We start from the raw sequence: 14363 nt of genomic DNA on the forward strand, positions 1-14363 counted from the left end.
CATCTTCTGGCCCAGAGGCCTTTTTCTCTAAAGGTGATTATTCTAAAGTCAGGCGCCAGCCTCCAAAAAGCATTAGATAAAGTTGCATTCCTACAGAGCAAAGGTGTGGTGGGCTATAACAAGAAAAAGAATTAACTCAAGGGTCCCAGGTTACAAACATTAAAGCTACTACTTACACCAACTATATTAATCAATACACTGCCAGGGACACAGCAGGTAAGGGATATGGAAACTTAGCAGCAAACATTGGCCCAACAAGTGAAAATCCCTTCACCAATACAATTTCTAATCAATCTTTTAACTACTCAAAAGAATCTGTGTTTAGACAGTTTAGAACATCTCCTGCCTCTCACAGTTGGGAGGCTCTGAACAATCACATGTGGCCGGAAAAACCTATTCAGGGAGGCTAGAGGATTTCCAAAGGAGTTTGTAGGTTAAACACTGTCACACCCAGGAATTATTAACTGGAGCTGTAAGCTAACTCTTTTTTCAGAGAGGTCGTGGGGGACAGCCCCCCGTAAAGTCAGAGGTGTAGGTGAAAGCACAAAGCAGAAAGTAGGCAGACTCTGGCTTTGGGGGTAGATTGCTCGAGAATTTCCAGGGAGACTCCTGAGGCTTGATCCCGCCTTTGCGTATGCCAAGCCTCCTTCCTCATGACCTTTGCCAGAGGCGCTCGCTCCCCGCATCTCCCCCTTTTTTATTTCTTAAAACAGCCAGAGGCAGCTCAGTCTCGAGCTTTTGAATGCTCTGCCAAAGAATCCTGACAATACAAGGAAGAATGATTATGAGAAGCAAAATTAGAACTAAAGATATTAGAATGTTTTTTCCAGAAGTAAAGTTAGAGAAGGTGTGAAGTAAGTCATTAGCTGCTCCAGCGGTGGTAAAATCCAGTCGACAGTGTTCCAGGGCCTGTATTTGATTTTGAAGTTTCCCTAAGCCAATGTCAGAGCTGTTCCAAACACCTGAAATATGATTTGTAATTTTTTTCATTTATAATCTGTCTCGTTTACCTTTAAAGATGTCACGCATATCCACCAGTAATCAGCGTGGCAAGACAGAGCCATTTTCACTTTTAAAGCCTGTAACTCAGTCCCAATATGCATTATTGCCTCTTTTAAGGCCTCTACTCTCATCTCCAATTTTCTATCTATAACTTTCTGTGTTGCTAGAGTTAAAGAAACATTTTTAGACATGGTATCAACATATTGGGCAGTATGCACTTGTTGAGTCAATGATATTGCTGCCACAGTAACAGAAGCAATTGCTGCTATTAAAGCTGATATTCCTAAAATAAGTAAGCCCACAGATCGTCGTGATCACATTAAATCTTGTAGTTGTTGTAACACAGCAAGACTATAGTTAACATATCAATAAGTGGTTACATCATAAGATAAGGTGGACGTTGTAACACTACAAAGGAGCAAACATTATATTGAGGGTTTAAACAAGATGAGAGCATGCATTGTTCACAAGTCACTACATTGGGTCCACCAGTGAAAGTCACATGTACATTAAGTTTTCCAGAATCATTGGTAAAGAGAAAAACATAAGGAGAGGGTAGACAAGCCAAAGCAGAATAAGTAGAATTATTTTCTGGTTGGAGTTCGCACTGCAGCAGCCCCGTCAGTCTTGCCGGGATCTCGATGTTTATCTTGCCTCCCCTTCCGGCGGGCTCCTCTTTTGTGATCGAAGCAATGGGGGAACTGGATGTCTGGGGGTCTGCAACATGGCGAATCAACCTGTCTTGGATCTAAATTGGAGAATCTGCATCCTGTGGAAAACTACAAGCACATCCTCGACCGCTAGTTAATAAGGGGTCAGGACCCTTCCATTGTCCTGAGAGAAGGTCCTTCCATTTGACTAACGGTTTTGCATTTAATTGCTCCAGGCACCAATGACGAAGCATTGCAGTAGTTCCAGCCAGATCAGTATTTAGAATATTTATTACGAAAAGAGCAAATATTTATTACGAAAAGAGCATGTTGCAAGATTTGATGGGGGCAGCTATACTTAAACTCCCCTTCTTTTAGTTTTTGAATTTGGATTTTTAATGTTTGATGTGCTCTTTCCACAATGGCCTGTCCCTGGGGATTATAAGGGATGCCTGTATTATGTTTAATTTGAAACTTTATACAAAATTCCTGAAAAGACTTAGAAGTATAAGCAGGAGCATTGTCAGTTTTCAAAGCTTTTGGTAGGCCCAAATATGAAAAACAAGTAAAGAGATGTTGTATCACATCTTTAATTGCTTCCCCTGTATGAGCAGTTGCAATAATAATATGAGAAAAGGTGTCTACAGTTAAAGAACAAAGGAGTTTTCCAAATGAAGAGACATGAGTTACATCCATTTGCCAGAGTACGTTAGGTTTGAGACCGCGAGTATTAACTCCCATAGGTAGACTATTATAAACAGTGGGGCAATATAAGCAAGAACGCACAATTTCTCGAGCAGTCTCTCTGGGAATTTGGAATTGATATCTTAAAGCAGTAGCGTATTGATGATGAAGTAAGTGAGAGGCTCTGGCCTCCTCAATCACAGTAGCCACTGTATTTCTGGTTAACAAGTTAGCCAAATCATTAAAGGCATTTTAAGGGCCGGGCAATCTGGAATGAGCCCAAATGTGTCCAATGAAAAATATTTTATTTGTTTTCCAAATTTAGTTAACAAATTAAATATGGTAGTTTTATTTTCAGGCAAAACCGCAGTTTCAATGTGTGGAAACAACCTGACAATATACTGAGAATCAGAATAAAGGTTAAATTCCTCATCTGCAAACATAGCAAAAGCCTCTATGACTGCTGTTATTTCAGCTCTTTGAGCTGAAGTTTCCTGTGTTTCTAAAACCTTTTGGTGATTTTTAGTAACTATGGAGGCTTTACCATTTGCTGACCCGTCAGTAAAGGCTATCTGAGCATTTGGAATAGGAGATTGTTTACATCTGACAGGAAAAATAACTGGATGTCTGGATATAAAATTCAGCAAAACATGTGAGGGTAAATGATGCAAAATTTTGACCAAAATAGTTTCCTATAGCAATCTGCCAATTTTTATCAAACATTAGAAGAGCAACAAGTTGTTCCTTATTATATGGAATTACAATTTCTGATGGCTCTTTACCAAATAATCCAATGTTCCGCTTTTTTCCTTTAATATCAAAGTAGCTATCAATCCTGGATAAGAAGCCACTACTTTTTTAGTTTGAGCGGGAAGATGGACCCACTCAAGGGGGGCCGTTTTGCCAATTTTTTGTCTGGTTACCCCAGTTACACCTATGGGGGTTTTATGGCAAAGGAATTATCAAGCAGTTGTCAATTTAATTTTTAAAATTTACATTTTAACAATATAAATTTAGAGATATGTTAATTTAGGTCTAATGTTTAGTTTAGGTCTCTATAAATTTAAATAATAAATGTATAACCTCCTTATCTCATTTTGATATACAGATATACCTAAATGCAAAATGTATTTATATATGGCAACAAGTATAGACTTATTGACATAATATACTTGAATTAATCTTTATAATTAATGTTAATTAATATATATTACAGCAATACAACACGTAGACAGCTAATACCAACCAACACAAACCAATGTACTGAAACAATACATGTCACACATATATAATTATACAGTATATAGAACATATATCATCACAGCACATCAATCCATACCAATTAATATCAGCCACACACATTATATTACTGCAATATGCATATATAGTATACATACTAATTTATATACAAATTAAGTATAGATCTATAAATAGAATTAGGTATACCTTTATTATATTTTATTTATACCCATATCTAATTAGGCAAACTGTAATTAGGCAAATATATTTATATTACGTATTTATAACAATATATAAAGTATTGTTAATTGTACCTCCTGTTGATAACTAAGAAATTGAGAAAACCCTTCTCTGAGTATCTCCTATTTGAGACAGCACGTCTCTCCCCCATAGGGTAAAGGGCAGCGTAGGAACTACATAGGGTTGGAAAGTTCCACAGGTATCCTCAAACTGCCAATCTAACATTTTTGAACTTTTAACTACTGTGGGGGCTTGAGGGCAAGTGAAACAAAATCTGACCCCTGAAATCTATCAGGGCAACTTGCCAATCATCACTACTTTGTAAAAGACTTGCAGTTGATCCTTATTGAGTGAAATTATTATATTTGCTACTTCTTTTCTAAAAAGTTCTACACTTCTTTTTTCCTCTTTTTATAATTAATTGTGCCACCAAGTTGGGATAAGATAAAACTATTTTTCTTGGGGTCACTGGTAGATGGAACCAATGGGCCTTTTTGTCACAATCACCCTGTAGGTGTATGTTTTATGGCAAGAATAATTTAATCTCATCTTTTGGTAGTATTAATCCTAATTAACTGATCATTTAAAGTCTCATACACTTCAACAAGAGCTAACTCTGTCTCATTAGTTAACTTTCTCTTAGAACTGGAATTAGGATCAATTTTTAAGCAATCAAATAAAGGCTTTAAATCTGCAGTAGTCAGTTTTAAATGAGGGCGTATCCAATTAATGTCTAATAATTTTTGGAAATCATTTAAAGTTAGTAAACAATCTCTCCGCAGCTTCAAAGGGGCATCATCAGTTTTTAAAACTTTTGGCAGACCTAAATATGAGAAGCAAGTAAAGAGGTGTTGCACAACATGTTTATAAGCTTCTCCAGTTATCGTTTTGTAAACGATTTTGTAAAATCTGGTCTATAGCCTTTTAGATGACAAGCAACCATCTAATCTTTGCTTGAATACTTCCAGCAACGGGGAACTCACTATTCTTCAAGGTTTTAAACTTTCCCTCACCTTTTTCTCTACAGCATTCCCACCCACATACCACTTTCTCTAATCTCAACTCATTTTCAGTAGTATGTGTTGGCCAGGAGCTGGGTCAGTCTTTCCCAGCAATGTTAAGAGACGTCTGTTCCTGTGTCTAATAGCCCTGACATTTTATCTTCTTGAATTAAAAGATCTTTTAAAGGCCTTGGAGCTGTAATTTCCTGCACCCAAAAGGCTAGATCACTAGATCTAAACACTCTGTGGCTCTTAGCTTGAGAAGTCAAGTTTTTTCCTGCCTGATAAGGTAAAAGCAAAAACTGTGTTATTCTTTGACCTTTATTAATTTGCACAGTTTTGGTAAGCGGCGAGATCAAAACTATAATTTCTCCAATATAATCAGAATCTACCACACCATATACCACCGAAATTTCTTGAAAAGAAAGCGAGCTACACCCTAGCACAAGTCCTACAATGCCCTCAGGCAGGGGGCCAGCCACTCCCATTGGAATCGGAGCAACCAGCATATCAGGGGTTAATATTGTTGCTAAATCCCTTTACTGTCCACTTTTTTCTTAGCCTGGGTGAAGGAGCACTGCATATTGTGCACACAGTCTGTTTTAAAATCTCCACTGTTCAAAAAACTTTTTATCTTCCTCAGGCTTAGGCAACACTTTGAGAGGCTTTGGGGTCAAAGTGGGGAACTCTTGGGCCCTGGAAGGTGCAAACGGAGGCGGCAGCAATGGCCTTAAATCAGAAAGTGGTGGATAAGGTTTTTTGTTTTTGTTTTATTTTTTTTAAAAGGTTTGCGCAGAGGGGTAGGGAGCTCGCCAGGGCACCTGGTCACAGCGTCTCTTACAGTCTCTCTCTCTCTTCCTCTCTTCCTGCTTTTCTCACTTTTCTCTCCCCCTTCCTTTTTCGCTACCCTTCTCTTTCCTTCGTTTCTTTCCCTTTACCCTCTTCTCTTCCCTAATCTTTTTTTTTCTTTCTCCCTATCTTTTTCTCTGTTATCTCCTTTTTCAACTTCCTTTCTCTATCTTGCTGCGTTCCCTGATTCCTTCCTTCTCCATTCCTCTCCTTTTCACTCTTTAGCTCTTTCTCTATCTTTAGATCTTTCTCTATTTTCTTTCCTTTTTTCTTTTTCACTTTTTTGTTTTTCTTTTTTTTTTTGCTTGGGTGAGGCCCCCCTGAGGGGGTTTTCTGCAAGGAGCAGGCTCTGTATATTGTGTATTTTTTTTTAAAAAAGCTCCTTTGTTTAAAAGAAATCTTTTTTATCTTTTTCAGCCTTATGCAATGCTCTGGGAGACTTTGGATGTAAACTGGGGAATTTTTAGGCCCTGGGAGGTGCAAGCGGAGGTGGAGTAGTCGCCTTAAATCAGAAATTGTTGGATAAATTTTTAAAGGTTTGTGTAGAGGGGGAGGGGGCTCTCCAGGGCGCCCGGCCACAGCGTCCTGTAAGCCCTCTCCTTCCTCAGGAGGTAGAGCACAGTCTCCCTCCTTTTATTCATCAATGGCAGAGGCAAGAACACTGGAGTGGGTTGCCATTTCCTCCTCCAATGCATGAAAGTGAAAAGTCAAAGTGAAGTTGCTCAGTCGTGTCCAACTCTTAGCGACCCCATGGACTGCAGCCTACCAGGCTCCTCCGTCCATGGGATTTTCCAGGCAAGAGAACTGGAGTGGGGTGCCATTGCCTTCTCCAGGAAAACCCACATACCAGACCCAAAAAAGAAGACTCCTGATTCTGTCTGAGGCAGAAATGTGGGCAGCTGGGCTATAATCATCACTGTTCTCAGATAAAACCCACATGTGTCTCCCAACATTATGGCATATGACTTTTTTGGTTTGTTTTTTTAACAGACCATTTTGAGACCCAGACAGCATCTACCCTGTCAGTCCTGGTGGTCTCCCCCTCACTCCTTAGGCAAGGTATGGAGTTGTTCCTGCCTGAGTTCAGATATTAGCTCTGCCACTCCCTGGCTGAGCCTCAGCTTCCCCACAGGTAAAACGGGGGAGAGTATTCATTCAGGGGGTGGGCAATTGTAAGGAGTAAGCCAGGCCACATACAGAAGGCCCTAGCCTGGTGCCTGGGTCCTTCTTGGTTCTCAGAACTCAGTGGCTGGGAAAACCAGGTGTGGAGAATGGAATTTTCCAGCACGATGATTAATTCATGTCTCCACATCAGCTTGTAGTTGAACAGAGTGTGCTTTCTTCATTTATAAAATACTTTTCTTTTTGTGTTTCAATTTCCCGTGTGTTGAGAAAACGCCAGTGACTGACTACTTCAGAGAGGGAAAAGGAACTTGTTACAAAAAAAAAAAAAAAAACAGGCAAAGAGACTTCTTCCCTGGTTGTTCGGTGGCAAAGACTCTGAGCTCCCAATTCAGGGGGCCTGGGTTTGATTTCTGGTCAGGGAACTAGACCCACACATGGCTACTAAAGCTTGCGCATACTGCAACTAAGATCCATGGCAGCCGAATATATAAAGTTTCTTTAAAAAAAAAAAAAATAAGAAGAAGCAGGGAAAGAAATGGGCTCTCTTTCCAGCACTTTTATCATCTTCAGGACTCTCCCAAGAGTCCTGGCCAAGTCTCCAGCCTCTCCGCAGCTGAGGATGACCTTGCTGTGAACTGTGGAGGCCACTTGCAGACTCTCTCACAGTTCAGTGGTCCCTGCATGCCAAGGGAGGCTGTTTCCTGGGCTTGGAGGGACTTTTTTGGTTTTGTGTGCTTTGGCTTTGGGCACATATCTAAACCCTTGGGTCCCCAAGGCCCCATTTCATCTCTGCATCACTGGGCTGCCAAGACCTCACTCTGGCAGGAAGCCTGGCTCCTGTGGGCTGAGAAAGGACATCGTCACCATTACAACCCAGGTAACCTATCGCAGGGGACTAAGCAGGTGACAGGGCAGGGAGAGCTTTGGAACAAGGCCAAGCAAGAAAGGCTTTGTAGGATGAAAGGATAAGAATAAAAACCATTTAGAGTATTCAAATTGCACTTTTGAGCTCAAAATTGTATGTTTCCCAAAACCTTGTGAAAGTTGCTCAGTTGTGTCCGACTCTTTGTGACCCAATGGACTATACAGTCCATGGAATTTTCCAGGCCAGACTACTGGAGTGGGTAGCCTTTCCCTTCTCCAGGGGATCCTCCCAACCCAGGGATCAAACCCAGGTCTCCTGCATTGCAGGTGGATTCTTTACCAGCTGAGCCACAAGGGAACATTTTGGAGGTAGCATGATAGATATTTTCTTTCCCACTTTTCTTTGTTTCCTCTATTTTTAATACATGTATTAATTTTATAATGTAAAAATAAATGCATAACTGTTGTTCTGTTGCTAAGTTGTGTCTGACTTTGTGACCCCATGAACTGCAGCATGCCAGGGTTCCCATGCATAACAACATGGGAGGCATGTAGAAGGCAAAAAAAAAAGAATAAAAACCATTTAGACTTACTCTTTGCCGGGCTCAATGCCAAGTCCTTTTCAGGAAATTTCTTTCTTTTTCCCCAAAATCCCATCATAACAGCCTTTTCTAGAGACAGGGAAAGTGACACTCAGAGAGTTTATGTAATTTTCTCATGATCAGCCAGCTAATAAGCAGCAGAGCTGAGAGGAGAACACAAGATCTAACTAAAGAGCCCAGGATCTTACCCTCCCAGGTCTGTTTCTCTGGGAGACTCTGCCCATAGGAGGCCCCGACACATGGGTAAGATGGTGCTGCTAACTGGAGCCACCTGGAGCTCAGCTCCTGCACCTGACCTTGGAGAAATAAATAGGCAGGATCATCGCTCTCTCCTCATCCTTACAATCTCTGGAGGTGGGAGAGTGTGGCTCCTGCTTTGAAAGTGAGTATGAAGAAAATGCTAGAAGGGGCAGCCTCTTTCCTCTGTCCATCTGATGCCCTGCTTCTTTGAAATACCCCATGGCCATTTCTGTCATTGAAACTGGTGCTGAGGAAAGTGAACAGCCTTGGGTTCAGACTTGTGGATGGGCTCTAACTGGAAAAGGAAATGGGAAACCACTCCAGTATTCCTGCCTGGAAAATCTCTTGGACAGAGAAGCCTGGCAAGCTGCAGTCCACAGGGTTGCAAAACAGTCAGACATGACTTAGTGACCAAACGACAAATGGGCTCCAAGGGTGGGACTGGGGTCTCCACCCCTGATGTTTGAGGCTCTCAGCCTGAGCTGGGCCGCAGATTTTCAGCTCTATCATGGTGGATCCACAGTGGGTTCCTGAGAAGCGTGGGGCCTGTGCTCTCGGGTGAGTGAAGGCTGAGGGGTGTCTCCTACAGGACTGAGTGCCTGGGGCAGAGTGTGCCTCTGCCCTTTTTGTTTGCTTGTTTCTCTCCCATTCTGAGAACTACCCAGGACAGAGCTGGAAACAGGGCACAACAAGCATCAAGGGAAAAGCCAGCCTCCTCGTCCCAGTGACAGGATGTGGCTTTGCATGTAGAAGACGCCCAGTGGCTCACACCTGGGCATGCTCCCTGCTCCGAGATGCCAGCAGTGCTGCCGGGTGCCTGGCTCCCCAACCCCATACTCAAGCCGGGTTTGTGATGACTTGGGGATGGTAGAGGCTGATCCCTCACTGCTCGAGAGGAAAGGACTCTGCCCAGAGGGAACTCTAGAAGCTATGGGCCTGGAGGGGACCTCCCAGAGGGGCTAGAGTTGGGTTAGGACTGCATTCGCCATACTAGCCAGTCCTACTGCATCCTTGGCCCCATGAAGAGTCTGCCTACTGAGTGTGTGTTTAGTTACTCACCCAAGGTCGGAGCTCTGAATTCCCAGCCCGTATGTTATCTAGTTAGAAAGGCTGCCTCCATGTGGAGAAGGGCTGGGGAAGGTCCCCAGGAAAGCTGGAGCCAGTCCACCCCAACACTCCCTCACCTTGGGGCTGGTCTCTTCCCTCCCTGGCCTGCTTCAGTGTCTGGACATTGTTGGGAACTTTGTTGGGATGAGACATTCATGATGCTGCCTCAGATAAAGGTCCTAGAAGCAGCCCAAGTGTCATGGAGTCTGAGGGAAGCTTGAAGCCCATGCTGGCTCTGGGGGTGACAGGGTGTGGAGTGAGGGGTTCTGCCCATCACAGCGGGGCTCTTCTCTGTGGCAGGCCATGGGGTGGTGGTGGCGGCTCCTGTTGGGGCTGTGGGCAGTGCCCCCCACGTGCACTGGGCATGAGCTGCTCAATGTCTGCATGAATGCCAAGCCCCATAAGCCAGAGCCCGGCCCGGAGGCTGAGCTCTATGAGGAGGTATGGAGGCCAGCCCTGGTGTGGGGGTCGGGGAGGGATGGGCACTGCTTTGGCAGATCAGGGAAGAGACACAAAAGCCAAGAGGGTTTCTGAACCCCTGTCCATCTTGAATCGTTTGGTTCAAGAGACAGAGATGTGGGCAAAGGCCCCACTGGAGGGGGGTTATGACCTTTGAGACCATAAATGCCGACTGATTCAACGTTTCCATCCCTGAGCTGCCTGGCCACTCAGGGAGTCGGGGCAGATGGTGATCCCAGAGACTCATCAGTGGTCAGCCTAGATTCCAACAAGCAAGGCTCGCCTCCTCTGCCCCCCCACCAGCAGGCCCTGGGGAAAAAATAAGACCTAAGGGACTCCTCCCCAAGTTCCTAAAGGCGACTGACAGGGATGAGGGCTGAGGACTAGGGCTGGCATGCTCCTGTGAGCCCTTCTCGGCTACAGGCGCCCTCCTCTAGTGCAATCCCACATTTCCAAGGGTCTTAGGTTCCCCGCTGCCCCCCCACCAGGGTCTGAGACCTTGAAAGCCCTGTCCCTAGAGGACATGCAGTCTGTGGCAGGGAGGCCAGTGCCCAGGCATCCTTTGGGTGTGAATACTGACAAACTGGAGTAGAAAATGGCAACCCACTCCAGGATTCTTGCCTGGAAAATTCCATGGGCAGAGGAGCCTGGCAGGCTACAGTGCATGGGGTCACAAAGACTCAGACATGACTGAGGACACTGACAAATGATCAGCATTCCTTCCACCCCTTGGACACTGGCCTATCCCACTTGCAAGGTCCTCTTCGAGCAGATGGCTTTACCTTTCTGACCCACTTGCTCATTGCCCCCTTGCCCCTTCTCCCCATGGCTTTTGTGTCTTGGTCTGTGCTCAGTGCATCCCCTGGAAGGACAACGCCTGCTGCACAGCCAGCACGAGCTGGGAAGCACACCTGGATGTGTCTCTGCTCTACAACTTCAGCCTGGTTCACTGCGGACTAATGATGCCTGACTGCCAGAGGCACTTCCTCCAGGCCATCTGCTTCTACCAGTGCTCCCCCAACCTGGGGCCTTGGATCCAGCAGGTGGGAAGAGATGGGCTGGGGGTGGGGGAACGGGGAGCGGGGAGGGAGGCGCACGTCCATCAGGGCCCACCTGACATCCATCAGAGTGCCTAAGAGGCTCAGCTCCAAGACGCTAACAGACAGCTATGGACAAGAGCAGAGTCAAGAGGCTGCTGCTGGAGAGAAGGACGGAGAAGTTCCCTCTGACCCTAGAGAACTGCCTGCGGGGAGAGCGGTCAAGGGAGAACAGAAGGATGGAGGCACTGGGTCTCCTCTCCTGTCTGTAGGAACAGAGTCGTGTGCAAACTCTCTAGCCTCGTTTTTCTCATTTGTAAAATATTTAGCGATGTTAAGAGAATATGTCCCGGTGGTATCTGACCCAACTATCACTGTAGCTGTAGACAGTCTTCAAACTGATGCTCTGACAGTTCTGCCTCTTGCTGCACTGCACTCAGGTGGACCCACGCTGGCAGGCGGAGCGGGTTCTGGACGCGCCCCTGTGCCTGGAGGACTGTGAGCGCTGGTGGGCAGACTGCCGCACCTCCCACACCTGCAAGTCCAACTGGCTTGGCGGCTGGGCCTGGAGTCGGGGTAAGTGAGGCTAGGCAGTGCCCGGGAGGGCCCCCCTCCCCCAGGCAGATGCAAGCTTGGGTCTCCCCCAGGGCAAGTCCCGGGGCCGCGCGGACGGGAATAGCTGAGTGGCCTGCGCCTGGCCCCCGCAGGGAAGCCCCGCTGCCCCGAGTGGGAGCCCTGCCGCCCCTTCCCGCACCACTTCCCTACGCCCGCCGACCTGTGTGAGAGGATCTGGAGCGGCTCCTTCAGGGCGAGCCCTGAGCGCAGGGGCAGTGGGCAGTGTCTGCAGAAGTGGTTCGAACCCGCCCGGGGCAACCCCAACGCGGAAGTGGCCCGCCGCTTCGCCAGCCCCGCGCGCTCCTGGGCGCGCTGCCCCGGGCTCCTGGCCTTCCCTCTGCTCCTGCCTCTCCTCTCCTGAGAGCCCCCTTCCTCCCACACCCTCTCCTGCGCCGCCCCAGCCCGCCCGGCCGCAGCAACCTCCTTCCTTGGGACCTCCTTTCAGTCCCTTCAAGTTTGCTTTGCTGGGCCTCTCTGGCCTGGAAGTCAGCTGGGGGCCAGGAAGGAACCAGAGACCAGCCCCTCCTGTCTTAAGGCGGGGGACTTGGATGCGGGGTCCCAGGCCCTTCTTACCCAGTGCACGCCCCCCCTCTCCCAGCAAAGCTGAGGGGGACCGCCCTGGCCTCCCCTCCCACCATGATGTCTCCAACAAAACAGCACCCACCTTTCCTTCAGTGTGACCCCAGCTGTAGTGACCTCTCCAAGTTGGTTGTCACTTTCCTAAGGATAATAAACTTCTTAATACATGCCAGGCCCTCCTGCTATATCCTTACAACACCTCTGGTGAGAAAGCTTTCAATGCTCCCCTTTCTTCAATATTAGCAACATACCATACAAAAGACCCAAAGCCAAGGGAACCATGGGGCCACCCAGACCATGTGCTCGATTCTGGGGGCCAGGATCAAAGTGGCAGCCTCAAATGCTTTCGGCTTTCCCCTTCATTTTAACCTCAGAATCACAGCACACTGGTCTGAGATGCTGGAAGCCTGAGTTCTAACGTCTTTACCACTTTCCGTATGACTTTGGACAAGTCTTTTGACCTTCACTGAAGACTCGGAATGAGAAAGTGGACCAGATGATTTTAACTTAAGGGGAAAACGCAGTCCCCTGTCTATCAGGGTGGACTCTGTGCTTCTCATGCTGTGCGTGTCGCAAAGACCAAGAGAGAAGAGGCGGAATGGGATCAGAGAAGGCGGCTTTCACGTCCCTTCTTCAAGCAGACTGGCAGCCCACATACCCACTCAGAACCTTTCAGACCCTCAGACCTTCCCAGTGGAGATGGTGCCTCCCCACCTTCTCCTTGATACAGCGCAGTGTCTAGTAAGGCTGCTGTTGAGTTGGGAAAACCAGGCAATGCCACCCTGCATCTCTCTCATGCTTTCCTGGTACTTAAGCCCAAACCTATCACAGGCACGGCCCTCGAGTTTTAACACCTATGGAGAGAGCTCTGTAAGTGAGGTGCTCAGAATCTGGAGGAGGAGGCAGACGGCCCCAGTGGCGACAAAGCACTTCAGTGGGCAGAACCCCCGGGCCGTGGCGGGGGGTCCCAGGACGACCTCACGAAAAAGGTGAGGCTTGAGCCCTGGTGAAAAAGGGTCACTTTACTGAGAACACGAAGGACATGTGAGCCCAAACCCAGCCAGATCCCCAAGGCATGAACTGCATGAAGCAGGACCTTTAATTGCTCTTCAGTCAATCCATTGTGGCTTCAAAAATACGTATAATAGGTAAAATCTCTCAAGAATTGAGGACTGAATGAGGTGTCTGAGAGTGTATCTTTGGTAATAAAGCTGAGAGTTTAATGACTATTTTTTTTAGTAATTTTAGATGTAAATATAAAAATTTGTCAAAGTAGGGTTAAAATTGAGACAGACAAAGGAAAACTAGTTCTGGTTACTATTTACTGATTACTCTGTGCCTGGGGCTCTGCTAAGCTTCTCACAGGTATTAGCTCCTTTGATTCTCACAAAAGCTTTAAGAGGTACTCTCATGCCCTCGCTTTTCAAATTAGGACAAAAGCATGTGGCTTTGAAACCAGGTAAAGGGAATGGCAACCCAGTCTAGTATTCTTGCCTGGAGAATTCCATGGACAAAGGAGCCTGGAGGGCTACAGCCCATGGAGGTGCAAAGAGTCGGACACAACTGATGGACTAACACTTTCAATCACACTTTCAAATCTGGCCATAAAGTTCCAGCTCACTGAACACCCAGGTATGTTGTGGACTGGGGCTGGGGCAGGGATGGGGGATGGAGGGGTGGGTGGGGGAGCTGGGTCCTGGCAGGTCCCTGTCTGGAAAGAGACTGATCTGTCTCACCATATGTGATTGGGAGGGGTGCTGGGTTTCAAGGAGTGAAGTGAAGTGGAGCTGTCAGATTTGCAGTTAAGTTGCTTGTTTTTAATCAAGAGCATCCATGTACTTGGCTAAACCCAAAGGTCAAAGGATCTCTAACACAGGCAGCCCCAGCCAGCCCCTGGACCCCAGGGCTCCTGCTGGATTTAGGTGCACTCTAAATGTATCCGCTTCTAGCTATTGCTGGATTTAGTTCCAGAAAAGTTGCAAGAGGTGGCTTATCTTTCTGGCACACATCCAGACTACTTTTGCTCTCTATTCTGTTGGTTTTTCAACTTAATCTTCCAATCTTTTTAAT

The 14363-nt window shown here is 46.4% G+C and overlaps 1 protein-coding gene across 3 annotated transcripts; it reads left to right on the top strand.

Moving 5' to 3' along the window:
- The first annotated feature begins 8525 nt into the window (after nt 1–8525).
- Nucleotides 8526–12987, top strand: IZUMO1R (IZUMO1 receptor, JUNO). Of its 3 annotated transcripts, none has more exons than XM_086338243.1 (5): nt 8526–8638; nt 9904–10044; nt 10917–11105; nt 11540–11675; nt 12668–12987. In XM_086338243.1, the coding sequence occupies exons 2-5, from the start codon at nt 9907–9909 to the stop codon at nt 12709–12711; spliced, it is 507 nt and encodes a 168-aa protein (XP_086194369.1). In that variant the 5' UTR covers nt 8526–8638; nt 9904–9906; the 3' UTR covers nt 12712–12987. The 3 variants fall into 3 exon arrangements, with proteins under 3 accessions (XP_086194369.1, XP_086194368.1, XP_086194370.1); XM_086338242.1 differs by lacking the exon at nt 12668–12987 and adding an exon at nt 11807–12461; XM_086338244.1 differs by lacking the exons at nt 9904–10044; nt 12668–12987 and adding an exon at nt 11807–12461 and having other exon boundaries at nt 8549–8638.
- The last annotated feature ends 1376 nt before the right edge of the window (nt 12988–14363 follow it).

Source organism: Bos grunniens, chromosome 15 (genome assembly GCF_055505025.1).
Source record: "Bos grunniens cultivar Pamir isolate PY7600 chromosome 15, Bosgru_T2T1.0, whole genome shotgun sequence".
NCBI lineage: Eukaryota > Metazoa > Chordata > Mammalia > Artiodactyla > Bovidae > Bos > Bos grunniens.

Bases quoted from the DNA above. Each gene is read 5' to 3' on its own strand.
- IZUMO1R (XM_086338242.1), top strand. From the start codon at position 9,907: ATGGGGTGGTGGTGGCGGCTCCTGTTGGGGCTGTGGGCAGTGCCCCCC. The intron at 10,045-10,916 runs GTATGGAGGCCA...GTCTGTGCTCAG, and splicing joins AGGCTGAGCTCTATGAGGAG to TGCATCCCCTGGAAGGACAA. The intron at 11,106-11,539 runs GTGGGAAGAGAT...CACTGCACTCAG, and splicing joins TGGGGCCTTGGATCCAGCAG to GTGGACCCACGCTGGCAGGC.